This window comes from Narcine bancroftii, chromosome 3 (genome assembly GCF_036971445.1).
Source record: "Narcine bancroftii isolate sNarBan1 chromosome 3, sNarBan1.hap1, whole genome shotgun sequence".
Lineage (NCBI taxonomy): Eukaryota > Metazoa > Chordata > Chondrichthyes > Torpediniformes > Narcinidae > Narcine > Narcine bancroftii.
This window is the reverse complement of record NC_091471.1, coordinates 38,421,434-38,437,514: the sequence shown is the minus strand read 5'-3', so window position 1 is coordinate 38,437,514 and position 16,081 is coordinate 38,421,434. Positions and strand designations below refer to the sequence as shown.

The 16,081-nt window shown below is 42.5% G+C and overlaps 1 protein-coding gene across 3 annotated transcripts in view; it reads left to right on the top strand.

Annotated features, from left to right (window-relative positions):
* The window catches only part of smad7 (SMAD family member 7), a 42,514-nt gene that overhangs the window by 9,601 nt on the left and 16,832 nt on the right, over positions 1-16,081 (top strand). For all 3 annotated transcript variants that reach the window (XM_069923868.1, XM_069923867.1, XM_069923869.1), the window contains one exon: positions 398-469. In XM_069923868.1, the coding sequence (XP_069779969.1) occupies positions 398-469 (72 nt within the window). The remainder of the gene's footprint in view (positions 1-397; positions 470-16,081) is intronic.

Sequence of the window (16,081 nt, the reverse complement as noted above, 5' to 3'; positions counted from 1 at the left end):
CCAGAAACTGGCTCTTGTAATACTTGTATTTCAGCTGAATCCATGTCTGACGTTTCTGACTGTAGAATGGTCTTACTTGGGTAAATGTCAGGCTAGGCTGTGAGGGAAATAAAGATGGGATCTCCCAGTTGCTCCTCCCCACTAACTGGAATGCTCTTTAACACCTGATGATGGTGACTTGCTGTGAGTTGCAGTTTTGTATACACTGGTGACTCTCTTGTGTCTTTAAATTGACTTTTTTTATATGTGACTCTAGTCAATCAGTGTTGCTTAGCACAGTAACTACAGAGACCTCATAATTATACGTGACATTTGGGTTGAATGACTCAAACGATGCCAGGAAATAAAAATGTTATGACTTACTTTAATGTGTGTTTTTCCTTTTTGCTTCCAACAGATTTGCCAGACTCTGTGCCTCCCTCGACTGAAACTGGGGGAACTCATTATACGGCCCCTGGGGGGCTTTCAGGTAAGAGACACTGTGTAATATTCCCAGCAGTTAATGATACCGTGATTTCTCTTGAGTGTTTAAACAGGATGTTCACAAATTTTAAAAAAACATTATTTAGTACTGGATTATTTGTGTGGGAGAAGGGGGAGGCTGAGGATTCCAGGGCGTAATGGTTAGCACAATGCCTTTACAGCACCAGCGATCGGGACCAGGGTTCTAATCCCGCATCAAGGAGTTTGTACGTTCTTCCTATGTCTGCGTGGGTTTTCCCAGGAGCTCCGGTTTCCTCCCACCCTTCAAAACGTACTAGGCGTGTAGGTTAATTGGGTATAAATTCCCTACTGTCTGCAGGGAATTGGTACGTTCTCCCTGTGTCTGTGGGTTTTCCCCATGGGCTCTGGTTTCCTCCCACCGTTTGAAGCGTGCCAAGGGTTGTAGTTTAATTGGGTGGCACAGGCTTGTAGGCCAAAATGGCCTGTTACCACGCTGTGTGTCTAAATTTAAATTTAAAATTCCTACCAAATTTGGGATGTCAAAAGTGTACTCCTTCACCTGAAAATGTGAGGACAGGGACCAGTTAGTGCCAGAATATTCAGTTATTTGTTGTATTATAGCATTCTCGGTGGTATTAATGTGGTATACTGTGATATTCTAACTATATATGCCCAGAAATGGCATCCATTTGCATCCTTTATATGTAAATTGCACATTAGAAGGATATTGACTTGTTCTGTAGTTTTTGCACCATTTCCTTCTGTGGTCCTGCCCAACAAGAAATTTGGATCAGGATTGATCTTATAATACATGCCAGCAGAATTTCCATTGTACTTTGCACACATGATGATGTCATTAACACATATGGCCAGTTTCACATACAGACAGAAATTGGATTGAAAAGTGGTGATTTCCAATCTTTCAATCCACAATAAAACTGAGTACTTCATACTGAAATTGGTGAACTGTGAATTAAAGACACCCCTGGGTTATATCTTTCATAGACAAAATCATCCCTGGTAATTTTAAAAATTGTTGCCTGCAGTTCTCGCTAATGATCGAGGCATCTGTGATGGTACAATACCCATCATTCTTTGGACGTCATTTGCTGCTGATCATGGGGGGCTCAGGGAATGTCCATGTTTCGGCCCATTGGCTGACTATCTGTCTCGCACTGGGTCCACCCTCGTTTTCACCCATGGCTTCCATGCAGAGATCTCTTTAAAGGTCTGACCTGCCTCCCGTGGATCAGCGCGTGAATGACGTGGCAGCTGCCTGTCTCAAAGGCAGCTGTCATCTGTGTAGCGTGCAGGACAGCTTCTCAATGTGTTTAAAGGGGAGCAAGCAATAATAAACATTTCTTACAGCAAGGATGTCCCAGCTTCTTAATTTTCTCATGACTTCTAACTTGGCATGAATGCAGTGTGCAGCACCTATTCAGCCTAATAGAAATGCCATATGTCCAATTTGCATGTATTCTTATGAGCTGCAGTATTATTTAATCCTATGTGTACATGCTAAAAAGCAATGAGCTTGGTAGGTTGATTTCCATGATATTCAGGTGTTGTATTATCAATGCAGAGCATATTTGTGTTCCAGGTGTCAGGGTGAGTAATATGTATTCTTTATAGATTGAAGCTTTCTTCTGGAGTGTGTTCATATTGTACGTGCTGTGAGAGTTTTCATGTTGTCGTGACTGGGATATGAAAGTTTTGCATGTTCTGGAAAAGGATGATTTGTTTTCACCCACAGCCCCGACATTGGATGGCATGAAAACAAAAGTGACTAATGGGCAAAATAGTGGACTTCTTCAAATAATTTGTGATGCAAAAATATGATAATATTATTATCCATTTCATTTTGGAACATGCAAGTCTTTTTTTTTTAATTTCTGTGACTATTGGATTCTTGAAGCAGCCAAATAATTTTAAATTGGAAACTAACAAAGTCTTGTGGTGAAGTCCAGGTTTCTTGCCCTGAGCCAGGCATTGGCTGCAGTTGTGTGTGGCCTCTCAAAAGTTGAAGTTGTGTCTGAAGATTCCCAGTCTGCACATTTTGACTGATAAAGGAACATTTTTTTAAAATGTTGATTGTAAAACTTGTGAACTTGCTTCAAATATGATGTCAAATGCAGTGCGTCAATTAAGATCCAAATGCTAGAACTTTAAAGGTGGCATTGATGTCCTTAGTAAAATGTCATCCAACATTCCAATTTTCTGAATCCATCATGTGGTGAATAATATTGAAGTGAAGAAGGCACTTGGGACACATTTCTCTGCATAACGTGTGTTTGACCAATTGCGTATCCCTTGAGCAATTCTTACTTGTGTCCCACACGTTTTTGTAGCCTCCTGGGCCAGTGATATTGTTAGCTTTATAGCTTTTCCTCTCAAATAAAATCTTTGAATTGATATTTCAATGACTAACAATCTGGTCAGACTCCAGAAATTTTAGACAGTGGTATTACGTTGTAGGAAATTGTTGAACCTTAGATTAATAATTAGTTCTACTTTCACATTTAATCTGCCCTATGGGATCTTGATTTAAGGGGTGTTGCATCATTTTTATCATTTGGGGTTTACTTAATCTTATTGGTGTTTGCATGTGCAGTTTTTTTCAAAGTTCATTTGAAGTGTGGGAATTTTTTTTTCTCTGTGAGTTATGTATGAAGTGAATATTTGGATGCATACTGCATGAAGATGCACAACTGATTAATTACAGACCTGAAAGTGCCAGTAGGAGGAATGTGAGCTGATTAGTTAACAAATCACAATAAGAATGGTTAGTTTGGGCCTCTCCCTCTTTCTTTCCCCACCCCCCCCCCCTTCACATTCTTTATATAAGATGGCCCATAATGAGTGCTGGAATCACTCAATCCTCAATGAGGGGCTTGAAATTGAATTAGTCCAAGCAATATTGTTCACCAGATGTGAAAAGATTCAAACTGAATTTCATAATCAGGCTCGAAGTCAGATCCGTTCCTTTGCAAATTCAGCAAAAAAGAGGCCACCTTATCAAGAAAATTCAGCAACTCTCATTAATCCAGTTGTAATTCTTATTTTCTATGAAACTGAGGCCAGATGAGACTGTGTATGAGATGGAGGCATGCAGCTAAAATGGTGAAGTGGGAAGTTCTGGTTGTTTGAACACCCTTTTAATTTTAACTTAGCAGAGGTAGGGAAAGCTGGTATTATAAAGACCCAGTAATGGGGCCTATTGTAATCTGACCTGCCCTGTGCTCCAAAGCATGAACTACTAAAGGCACCTTTGCCCACATGCCTATGCCCATTTTTGGCGACATAACAGGCAGAGAACTTTGCTCTGAGACCAGAGTGATTAGTAGTGGAAAATCCAGTGGTGACGTCTACATTCGGGTTCCAGATTTTTCCTTACCTGCTCTGTATCAACCAATCTCGATGTGGGCTGTGGTCATTGGATAGATAAGTCTTGGTGGTTTGCAGTCATTGATGCCACCGGAGAATGGTGGCAGACACAATAAGTGTCCACATTGCAGTTTGGGCCAAAAAGCCTATTTGGCACTTGTATGTTTGGGCTACAGCCTGAGGCCCCAAAATCTTTCATTACTCCTTCAGAGCTCATCTTACCAGGTGCTATTGAGGTGGCTGCAGGAGCAACAACTTGCCTTCTGGTGGTCATGGGCCTACAGAGCACACTTCTGAATCCCAGGATAGTACCATTAGTTGTGGTCACAATCCATTCGGTCCCTGTTTTGGGCAGTGACTGCCCATCCAGTAGTACCCAGCTCCCAGTACCTAATAGCCTGAATACTCTCTGATCTCAGAAGCTAAGCAAGCTCGGGACTGGTCAGTACTTGGAGGGGAGACCGCCTAGGAACACCAGGTTTCTGTGAGGGGCGCTGGACAATGTGCAGACTGTCTGCCTTACAGTAGACAAAGTTAAAGAATTTCATGTATGTTGCATTCTAAGTGTAGTATTGCTTTCCAATAATGGAACCTTTACTTTGCTTGTATTACTGGTTCCCATATAAACGAAAGATTAAAATGACTGGCAGCTTAACCTGGCCCTGGTAGCACAAGGCACCGAGTCTGAGATGTGCAGCTTCACCGGGAAAGAAAGAACAGCCAATCATTCCTAACATCAAATAGTTAATTTTCTCCTGGAATGTGTTCATGGTTCTTGAGTACACTGAGCTCATGGCTTCTTTGTGGATAGGCCCAGGCAGTCAGTATTGGCAAGCTGTTTCAATGTGTGATGAAATGCTGTGCATTTGTATAACCTTAAGATGTCCCAATTCACTTTGCAGTCAATGAGGTGCGCTTAAAGTGTTGGCACCAAGGTGATAGAGGAAATGCATGCAACGTAAACCAGAGTCGTTGAGGCCAGTTGTAACAGTTCCAATCCCATGTCCCTCTCTTTTGCCTCAACCTGCCCACCCTTGCCCACCCCTCTATGTGTTTTGTGTGTGTTTCTGCTTCTAATGGAACTCGGCTATTGCTGAAAATCAATCACATTTTCAGAAAAATGCACATTTCTGGAAAAGCTGAACCTATTCTCCTGGGTCTGGAGTTGGTGCAGAAAAGAGAGAAAACAAGAGTTCCTTAGCAACTTGCTTTTAAAGCAGTGCTTCACAGAAAGTGTTGCTCAGGGGATCTCCCCTATGACGGAGAAGATGAGGAGTAGAAAGGAACTGAGGCAGAGAAATGGAGCTAATGTTGACCAAGATCATTCAGGAGAAAGGAACAAAGGAGGAGGATTACAAGATGCCCGTCCACAGGAACCTGCAAACCATTGTACTAGGATGGGAGTCGACTGGGATTGATTGCTTCTTATTTTTTTAAAAATGGAATAAAAGCTTTGTAATCCTTTTATTTTCCTCTCGAGTCATTTCTGCAATCCTCAGGACCTCAATTGGTTTGCCTGAATCCACCCAGACTTGATTCTTTTTTAAAATCAATATCTTGTCTGTAAATATTTGAGGCAGTTCACTTTCTCCTCCTCCCTTCTGGCTTTCTTTATCCTGCATTTTCTAAACGTCAGGCTTGCTGCACTTGGAGTACTGGGATCTGTTTTTCTTTGCAAGTGCCAGCACAGACCACAGAGTAGTGGGGATGATGCTTAGTTTTCGTGCTTCTCAAAGCTAGATTTTTTTTTGATCGTTGAAAACCACAGAGGAAAACTTGTTTTTTTTTTAAGTAAAATATTTCAATTGACTTTAGTCTTGTGAGTGAACTCTGTTGTAAATCACTTTTAGTTTGCTGTTGAAGGTGATGTTTTGGGTCTACTAGTTACTGCTGCTCTCCTCTCCATTGAGGCCCTCTCGACCCACCCCTGCCTTGCTCTTCCTTCCTGAAACGGTTGAAAGGTCATTTGTGGGCACAATATCAGGGAAGTTAATCATAGTGTGTATAGAGAGCACAGAAACGAGCCCTGTGGCCCAATTTGTCCATCTTGATCAAGTCACCTACCTCATTTGCCTGCCTTGACCTATATCTCTCTAAACCTTTCCCATCCATTTAAGCATCTTTTAAACATTATAATTGTACCTGTCTCTATCACTTCCTTTGGACAGTTCATTCCTATACGCATCACCCTGTGTGTGGGAAAAAGTTTCCCTTTGGGCTCAGTTTAAATCTTTCCCCTCTTACCTTAAACCTATGCCCTCTAGTTTTAGGCTTCATTGCCCTGTGAAAACAACTGTCACCAACTGTCATCCATGCTCCAATGTTAATTTTGACCCATGACTTTTGGAGTCTTGACAGGAGACTGTCCTTGGGAAGTCTCTGCTGGTTACCCCATACTCACCCCTCTTCCTGATAGAATCATTAGATTCATCTGTTCATCTTCCCTATTCATTCTCCTCTCTGATCCCCAGCTTCATTCCTAGTCAAGGATTGTGTGTTTAGATGGAACTCCTTTGCACTCTGCTGCTTGATTTATTCTCTCCCTGTCTTTCTTCCTCTAGTGTTCTTTCCTCAGCATCTTATCCTCCAAACCTCTGCACGTGCTTCTTTATCCCTTCTGTCCTTGTTCCCTCTCTCGATCAGCATTTGTGATCTTTCAAGAGAATTGCAGCTAATTAACGGGCTCTTCCTAGACTGCCTTTAGCTCTATCTTCGTGATTGCAAGCCGGAGGGTAGTCTTTATACCAACAACTAATGTTCGCAACCATTGTTACAAAAACACTGAGCACTCTTTAAAGGCATTAACAGCATTTGTTCAGGTTTATATATTTTTGTACACATTTTGCTCTTGTGAATGAATTGAAATTGTACAGATTTAATTACTGGGTGGTACATTGCCTTTTCTGTCTACAACTGTTTGTGTCTGGCATCTTGCTTCTCTTCAACCTGTTCTTCCCCTTTATGTTTTCTGTCTTGCTCTACCTCTCTGGCTCCAACACCAACCCCTGTCAATTTTCATAATTTCTCACCCCACCCTCCACCTCCCGTGCCCCTGCATGAAGGTGTCACAAGATGTGCTCTTGGGAGAGTGATACTCAGCAAGCATGGATTGGAGGACTGAGGTTGAAGCCCTGGATTTATGCTGTTCTTTATTTTCGGGTCATGTACGTGGAGCTCTGCTGCATCTGCGGGCCTGTGGCAATGCTCAGCTTCCTCTACTCTGTTCTCACTTCATTGGCTCTTTTTTTTATTGCTGCTTCTGCCATTGCCTTCTTCTCTGTGCCTTCTTTTTCATTCTGTTGTCCTTTTATTCTGATGTTTCTTTCCCCTTTTTCCCTGTCACAATTTTTTCTAGCTCCCAAATCTGATCCTCTCTGCACCCCCGCATTGTCTAAGGCCTTGTGTTACAGGTTTCATCATGGCCCCCTCTCCATACGTTTTGAGTCAGTGAGATCTAGTTCATGGAAACTGGCCCTTTGGACCATCAATTTTGTGGCAACGTTAATTCCTATTTTAATTTTCCTTCATTCTCTTCATCTTCCCCATGTTTTACTACAATCTTCGTGTCTTTGTTACTCTATGGTTTTGTATTTCCCTCTCTTTGTTTTTTTTTGTTTTGGCTTGGCTTCGCGGACGAAGATTTATGGAGGGGGTAAAAAGTCCACGTCAGCTGCAGGCTCGTTTGTGGCTGACAAGTCCGCTCTTATCTCTGTATATGACCCTTTATTCCCACTCTTCTCTCATCACCTCTCTGTCTCTACCTCCTGTTTACCTGTATCTTGATGGGACTCAGTTCAGGGCTGGAGAAGTTTTGGGAGCTGGAGCCTGAGGCTGGACACGCTTCTCGGGTAAGTGCAGGAAGAAAGCTAATCCATGGACCTATGACCTCGAAGGAGAGCAGGGATGGCCTTTAACTCACTGGCTGTGTGTGCTCTTTCATGGTGGGCATGAACATTCTAGGAGGGGAGTGAGCTTGTCAGTGAAGGGACACGGGGCACCTTTTGAACCTTGATGTGTCAAAATCATCAGTCTAGATTTATGGGAACAGCTCCTTTTAGTTTAACTTCTTTTAACAAATCTTCAAGCAGATTCTGTTTGTTCTAGAAACACCAGTACATTTCTAGGATGCCAGGTTTGTGGGTTTAACTAACCTAAATGGCAAATAGTTCGTCTCCGCTTTCATTAAGCATGTATAATTTGAAAGGGAAGGTGTGGTGATTGATGGGTCGATCATCCTGGAGCAGGTCATTGGAAAGTGCCTATAAACTCCTGAATGCACTTGGTTCTGTAGAATGTAGAATCAACATATTCAATCCCGCAGTAAATTAGAAACACAGGCAGCAGTTAATTTGTATTATTACTGTGGGGCAGAAAAAAGTCTGCTAAACGTCTTTGCCTATGCAATAATGTTGAGTTAAGACATTTTCACTTGGCTACTTCTACTCTTAAATCTCCTTCCCTTTTTATAGTCTTATTTTGGGGCACTGAAGGCTACAAATCTGCTTTGAGAGATGATTTTAAGTGTCATCTCTGCAATTATACTCAGCCCAGTCAACATTGTGTCGTTCTGCTTGCAGTGAGGACTTGACTATGTTTTATTTGTGCTTATTGAATGTAAAACAAATCGCCAGACTGCAGGAAATTACTGAAGGGTTAACTAAGCCATGAAAAGCCTTTATTGCTCTCTAGGCCGTCTGCCAGACTGGGAGCCTTGCAGCTACTCTCTCACATGTCACATGACTAGAACAAAATGCAGCAGCCAGTGAAGAGTGGAGCCTGGAACTTGGCAGTGTCTGTCCTCTAGCTGTTGGCCTTCCAAGCCCACGCCACCCCCACCTTCCCTCTTGTATTCTGGCTTAAGGTCCTTTCTTTTGCCAGCAGGGTGGGCTTTTGCTTTGCAATCGGATGTGGTGTGTGGGGCATGGGTTTGACACTCGAAGAGGCCCGACGAAGGTTTATGTTGCATGAAATGTGTAAACGTGAGAATTTTTACTGTGAACTGTCTCGCTTTTCTTTTTCCACGCTTCTCACGGACTGCTGGTGTAAGCACTGCCTGGATGGCAAAACGTGGCCCAGAGCAATATTGAATCTGATCATCTCCCCCAATGGGAGAAAACTTAATAGAAAGCTTCAAGTACCTCCACACTAAAAAATAAATACTAAGGTTATATTTTTGAGTAATTGGGAAAGATGTAACTAAAGGGGAGAGGTAGTCTATAGAAATGACACAACTCGAAGCAGTAGTTTTTTTTACCTTTACGGTAACAGGCCCTTCCAGCTTATGCCGCCCAAATACACCAATTCACTTACAAATCCAGTACGTTTTTGGAAGGTGGGATGAAACCGGAGCACCTGGATGAAACCCAAGCAGGTCACAGGGAGAACTTAGAAACTCCTTGCAGACTGCTGGTTTTGAAGACTGGGTCACTGACGCTGTAAGTGTTGTACTAACTGTGCCACCCTTTCTTTGCTTTATTGTTTATTTTTGACAGTAATTCATTTGTGTTCAGTCATTTCACTTGTTTGAACCTAGACAGTAAGGGGTGGGATATCACAAATTCTCCCCACACAGTTGTAGCCTTCCAATAGTGATTTCTGCAACACCAAACTGGGATATTCATCTTAGTGAATACCCACCTCTCCAGGAAATAATCGTGAAAAGCAAATGACAAGCTGCAGCCCTAGCTAAGGTAGGGTTGGCTCAGCTCGTATAGCAAATATAATGGTCAATGACCATGTGACTTTGCAGTTGCTGCCTTTTCATAGCTACTTGTCTTTCAGTATCGTAAGCATGTGGTTGAGTTAACGATTTCTAGGGGGCCATTCATGAAAACATTTGGTGGTGAATCGGGAAAATTTTCTTTGGAAATGTGTGCTGATGTCCTGGTGTGGTAGTCAAGTATGAGCAACTCTAAATTCTCTAGATTTGATTTGGCACCAGGCCACTGAACAGAGCATAAAGAATGGAAGGTTGAAGTATGTTTGAAACCCTTGGTATGGTGGCATGTTTATAATTTAGACCTCTCCTGTAAGCATAGCCCACGTGGATAGCTTCCTATCTCATTTGTTCTGGATATTGCTGCCAACTTGTCTAGAATAAAGAAATGTCTAAATCTCAAAAAAACTGTCCTTCTGACATTGTTGACACTGTGGTGGAGGGGGTCAAGATAAGTATTAGACATTTTGCCAAAGGAACGGTCAGTTAAAACCCTGCCTCTCCAGCATTTGATAGGATGGCCCTGTGGCTTTTTGCATTCATTTGAGGTCGCGATCGTAATAGACATTGGTTGACTCCTGAATTGAGGAGTATTTGAGGTGGGGTGGGACGGGGAAGGAGTGTCAGAGAGCCTTTATCAGCTGCGCATCACATTTGCCTTCTACCAAGAGGACATGGAATTCCTGCTGGTGCCGTCTCAAACTGACCTTTGCACTCCACTGTGTAAAAGATAACTAACTGTGCTGTGTCTGGCACCGTTCAGGACTCTGGATTAAATGACCCACAGGCACTAACTTGGCTCCCTGCCTGCTGTCATGGAGATGTTTCCTCCTGTGTGTGTGTGTGGTTTTTTTATCTCGAGCGAGTCTGTCTCAGGTTATCCCCAGTTCATGCTTTTTCACGACAGATGGTTTAACCAGATCAACAGCTCTGCACCTCCCATTCGTATGGAGGGGGAAAAAATGACTATGTAAGAGGAAACCTTTGGCGTAACCAAAACATCACCCTAACCACCATCCAAAATATTGATCTTTTATAATCTGTGTTGTTTGAAGGTCAGAGACCCCAACATTTGTACTGTTTTTTTTCTGAGCCCTGTTGACCGTATGGTGATACAGCTGACCTCGGTGCACTTTGGACCCAAGGAATGGAGAAATTTGTGACATTGAGACTCCATTATCAGGCCACCCACAACCGAAACATTGTCGTACAGAAAGAAAGATTGAATGAACATTGGTTGCTCATTTAAAGCTCGTTGGGGGGTGGGGGGGGGAGAGAACTGTACTTTCTGTTGCATCCATTGTTTTCATCATGTTCAGTAGAAATTAACCACGTGTAGTATTTTGTGGTACAACACCTGGAGTATTATGACTTCATGTTCATGTGGTAGGTATATCGCTGCTGTACATGCAGCAAGCTGAATTTCACTCCATTCGGTTACCATCTTAGAGCTCGCCTGCTGGAGGAAGAGCTACCATACTTTTTGTATTGGGTGCATGTTAACTTAACGAGCATCTCGATCATTAATGAGCAATTATTTTACCATAGATTTGAATGATCAGCAATAAAATAAGTTGTACAAGTTAAGTGGACTATTTCCTGCAGGACGGATGGTGTCCACTTGCCTTTCTATATTTATCAATGGTTTCAATGTGATTTGTAACTGATCGTAGGACATTATTCTGGAACGATGAAGTGAATCAGTTAATATGTTTTAATGGTTGTGAGGAATGTTGGTCATAACTTCGGGACAACTGCCTGCAATGGGAGTGTGAGAGGAAGTCTGAACTACTCTATGAAGAAAAAGAAAATACAACCTTTCAAAGACAAGAGTGGAGAAAACTGGCAGAGCAAGTACTGACTAGAGAAATTTTCAAGGCAAAATGGGAGAGGAAAACAAACAAGGAAAGTACTGTGTTGTATTTATTTAATTTTTTTAAACTTTGCCTCCTGATGGTAGGATGGTAACGTTTCTCTTTAATTTAACTCCGGCCTTGATCATTAACCAGAGGGATGTGGTTGTCTGCCTTCTTGTTTATGGATATTTCATTCCTTTCCCAGTTTCCTTCCCTGCTATGAAGCCAAGGAGGCTTTTGGCTGAGGACTGGTTTTGATTTGCACTTGGGCTTGGTCCCAGTCCTCTGGGTCTTGCACAGTGGGCTCCACCCAGTCTCATCAGCACGAACTAAGAAAAGAATTACACCTTCATCTCGATCCCTTCCCTGTCTCCCATGCCCCAAAAGGAATGTATATTCTACTAAAATGGAAAGAGGGTTTTGTTGAATTGACCCCAATCCTAACATTTTAGCTGCAAATCGGCCTCAGTGAAAGGCAAAGCCCAAGTACAGCACTGTTGAAAATAGTTAAATCTGTAATGTGCGGTTTGTGGAGGCCCACTTTTGGGTTTTAAAAAGCTCTAGATTGGAGGGGGAAGGAAAACAGGAGGGAGTTCTTCTGTTTTGAAAATGCAGTGAATTTGATAAGGTGCACTGGTCAACATCAACACCACCTCAGTGACATGGAATGCAGACTGTTGCAAAGACCCATCAGCCCCCTCCCCCACTGAAAGAGTTTGGGTGGTTGTGATGTGAATTTGTATGGGGCGCCGCTGTTCACTATGACTTGGAGACCTCGAATTATGCTCTCAAAAGTGAGAAGCAGCTTCCCAAAGCAGCTGATGATCGTAAAAATGTTTAAAGCTGTATCTTCATATGATCCATTTGTGGTTTATCAATCAGAGAGAAAGAAAACATGCTTTGATTCTCCTACTTTTTTCATCGGAAGAGGTATTTCTTACCCAGACAAATCATAACAAACCTGCTCACTCTCGAAGCAATAGCTCCCATTAATACTGAAACTATAAAACATTCATTCTGTTTAGAAAGAACCTGCTTCTCTTGATTTCCTGCTCCAATGCTGTTGTGTGAAAACAAGAGGGTGAGAAATGTAGTCATCCTATCTGGTTTCCTCTGACCTGGAGCTAGGAAAATGCAAGCATCTGCCAATTGAAATTGACCTCTCCATTTACAGTCGTCAGCCTTTCTGGCGTTAAGAGATAGCACATCTCAGAGAAAAAAAAAACAGCGCCACCTCAAGAATAACATTATATAGTTTATGGCTCCATTCTTTATAAATCAGAACATCATCTCACTTGTCATGAGGAATGGAATAGGAATGCCTTTGTTGTTGAATATCTAAGGATGCCCCATTGGAATAATTTATTGATCTCTGTGTATCTATCATCAGATTCTATAAGTCACACAGCTTCTTCATGGTAGGGGTGAACGATCCTATATACTTGATGGAAAACTTGCATTTTTACACCCTTTTCACGCCGCCAACTTGCCCAGGAAGCAGGTAAACTTACCGGACATGTAGCACCTGGTAAGCCATTCACACTGAATCATGATTTACCTGGTTCATCTGGATCTATGGGGGGGGGCCCCACCTCCAATGGTGATGTCACAAGTGACACATTAGGTACTCACAGCTTAGTGAAATCGTAGCGGGAATAAAGCACATGAGCACTCAATGTATAAAAGATCATGGGAAAATCTACTGCAGTGGGCTTCAGACTGTTCAAACTTGGGAGAAACCCACAGACCAGTTTGTCATTATTCCCTAAACAATAGCGTATAACAACTATTTACATAAGCATGATATTGTATTAGGTATTATAAGTAACCTTAAGATTATTTAAAGTACAGGTATGCTCTGACTGCCTCTCCGGCCACGCTGTGAAATATAACTGTGCAGTCGGTGAGATTGTCAGAGTGCGGCCGGCAGGGCTGTCAGAGCGTACCTGTGCTTTAAATCATCTCACAATTGCTTATTATACTTCCAGAATGACGCAAGCATACAGGTGCTAACATCACTAATGGTACCTGTAAAGTCGAGTAGACAATTCACTCCACCACAGTGATTAATGAGTTAACTCAGCCAGGCTCTGATACTTCTCTACCCACACCCCACCCCTTCCCCCTCCAGCCCAGCCAAGAGTCAGTGCCTGGTTAACTTTTACTCGACCTTCCCGGTTGGGACCTTCCACAACACCAGATGACCCACTTGGCTGCTTCGATTTACTTTATTTGGTGGTGTGAAAGGGGCTATTTTGCAGCTTCTTCATGAGAAGGGGGTGAATGATCCTACATGTGGAAATCCTGCCGTCCATTGGCATTGTTACAGAGGAGCATTATTTCTGTGTGCAAATTTCAGGGGAATTTCAAGAGTAACCGCTCCTGTAGTAGATTAGCTTTGGATGATTGATGTGGAGCAGTGATAAGAGGGCATGTGTTCCTGCTTGGAGTGCTTCATGAGGTTTGGTCTTGCTCGTTATCAATAATTTATCAAATCTGGACATTTGAGGCCAGCATGTTGCCTTTAATCACCATCGCTTGCACAGAGCACTGGAGGGTGAGGGTGGATCGTCGAACTGGCTGGAATGCTGATGAGTTGAAGGAATTAGATGGTTTAGAGAAGAAAGTAACTATTTTCCATAGAAGACCAATGCTAAACTGGAGTCCATTGATATTTTTTTTGGGGGGGTGGTGCATGGTGAATCTGAAATGAAAGCGTGCACTGGCAGTTCCACATCTTGTTTTTGGATTGCTATCAACATGATATGAATTCTATTATTCAAGTAGCTGAGAATCCGTGCAAAGGAGAATATTCTTAGAATTGCTCTAGCATTGTCTCTGTAATTTGTTTCTGGAAATGGGAATTCTCAATCCTCTTCCCTCATTCTCCTGATCACCCCCCCCCAAGGTATTACTGTCCAGTGTTTGGTTTTTCAGTAAACCCCATGGTATCCAGCACCTATGGGGATTGGTAGATTCAGGATAAAGTGTATTTTCTGGTTGCTTGAGACTTGCTCATACAATTGCCTAATTAATACACCTTGCATTAAGAATGAACAGTTTAAAAGTCAAAAATACTATACTGTACTGTTTAAAGGATAAAAATGTTGTACTTGCACTGAACAAACTTGACTTGCATGAATATATAAACCTTGAAGCATTTTACTTTATTTCCAGTCACATTCTTTGAAAACATTTTAACCATCGCTGCCTCTGCAGATTCTTCCTCCTCCACGGAGCCGCCCGAGAGATGAATTACAGATAATTAACTCTCCCCCCCCACCTCCAAATTTACAGATAAAGCCTCTGACTGGGGCGACTATTACTAAGCAGGGATAAGGAAACACCAAGGGAGTCACCACCCCAATGGTGAGCGGCTTCATCCTGGGTGTTGCCATCGCTGTTTCACACAACTTAAGCACGACCAAGGTGCTCCGCTCCCATTAAGTTACTTCAGAGAACATTTACAATTATAAACTTGTGTATTTTTTACCTATTTTATTCTTATTATTTGAATTCTTTTAATTTATTTTCCTCCTTTTTTTTGGCTAGTCGCTTGAGTCTTGATTTCCAGTCACCAGGGCTTCCCCAGCTCTGACAATGGACAAGTGTGCTCGCCAAACATGTGGCTATATCTAGTGGGTGCCCTTCACCACCGTAACACGTCAGGAGTAGCCATGGAAGTGTTTATGGGATGTAGTCATTGTTGGAGTATTGTGCTGGAAACCTCACAGCCAACCAGTGAAGGGCAAGATCCCAGGCAAAATAAAGGTGCGAGAATGATCAGAAATGATGGATGAATGTAGGGCATTTACGATATTTTTTTTTGTTCCTGCCGACCCACGAGTGTGGAGAGGAATTTGGTTTACTATTTCACTCAGAAGCACCTTCACCTACTGTAAAACGTGAAAGTCTGCAGAAACCGTGTTTGAAGTAAAAACACCATGGTTGATAAACCAACAGGTCAGACAGTGGATTTTGTATAGCAAAGGTAAAGATATAGATGAATGTTTTGGGTTTGAACCCTTCATCAAGGTATGAGCAAAATGTAGACAGGCACCTGAATAAAATGGCACCTGCCTACATTTTGCTCACACCTTGGTGAAGGGCTCAAGCCCGAAACATTGGTTATCTTTATCTTTGCTCCATAAAGTCCAGCTGAGTTTCTCCAGCATTTTGTTTATATCTGATGTGTGCTGGGGCACCAGGGAAATCTTCCCCATCCATCACCCACCAGTCTTGCGCTCCTGGGGATTCTGAGCCTTAATTGTGGAAATTTAAAGGCAGAAGTTCAAGAATGGTTCCTTCTCCCTCAAAATCATGAGAATCACCCCCCCCCCCCTCAAGTTTTTGGGATTGGAGTTACATAAGATAAACTGCAAGATCCTTTGCTACTCAGGATCCAGAGAGGAACTTGCCTGCTTGGGCTGCAGTGCTGCTCTCAACTGCTTGCAGAAGACAGTCCTGCTGCTACATGCACACTGCTCCATACACATTCAGTCCTGCTTGTCACACTAGTTGCCATCAGCAAAATTATCTGTCAGATGTTGGGAAAGAGTTTTGGTAATTACTTCAAAATTTTCTTTGACTTGGAATTTGAAAAACCCCACTGGGTTTCCTGTGCTGACATAGAAACTTGAAAAGGGTTGTGTCAATCTTGCAGCATTGGGGGTGGCTGATT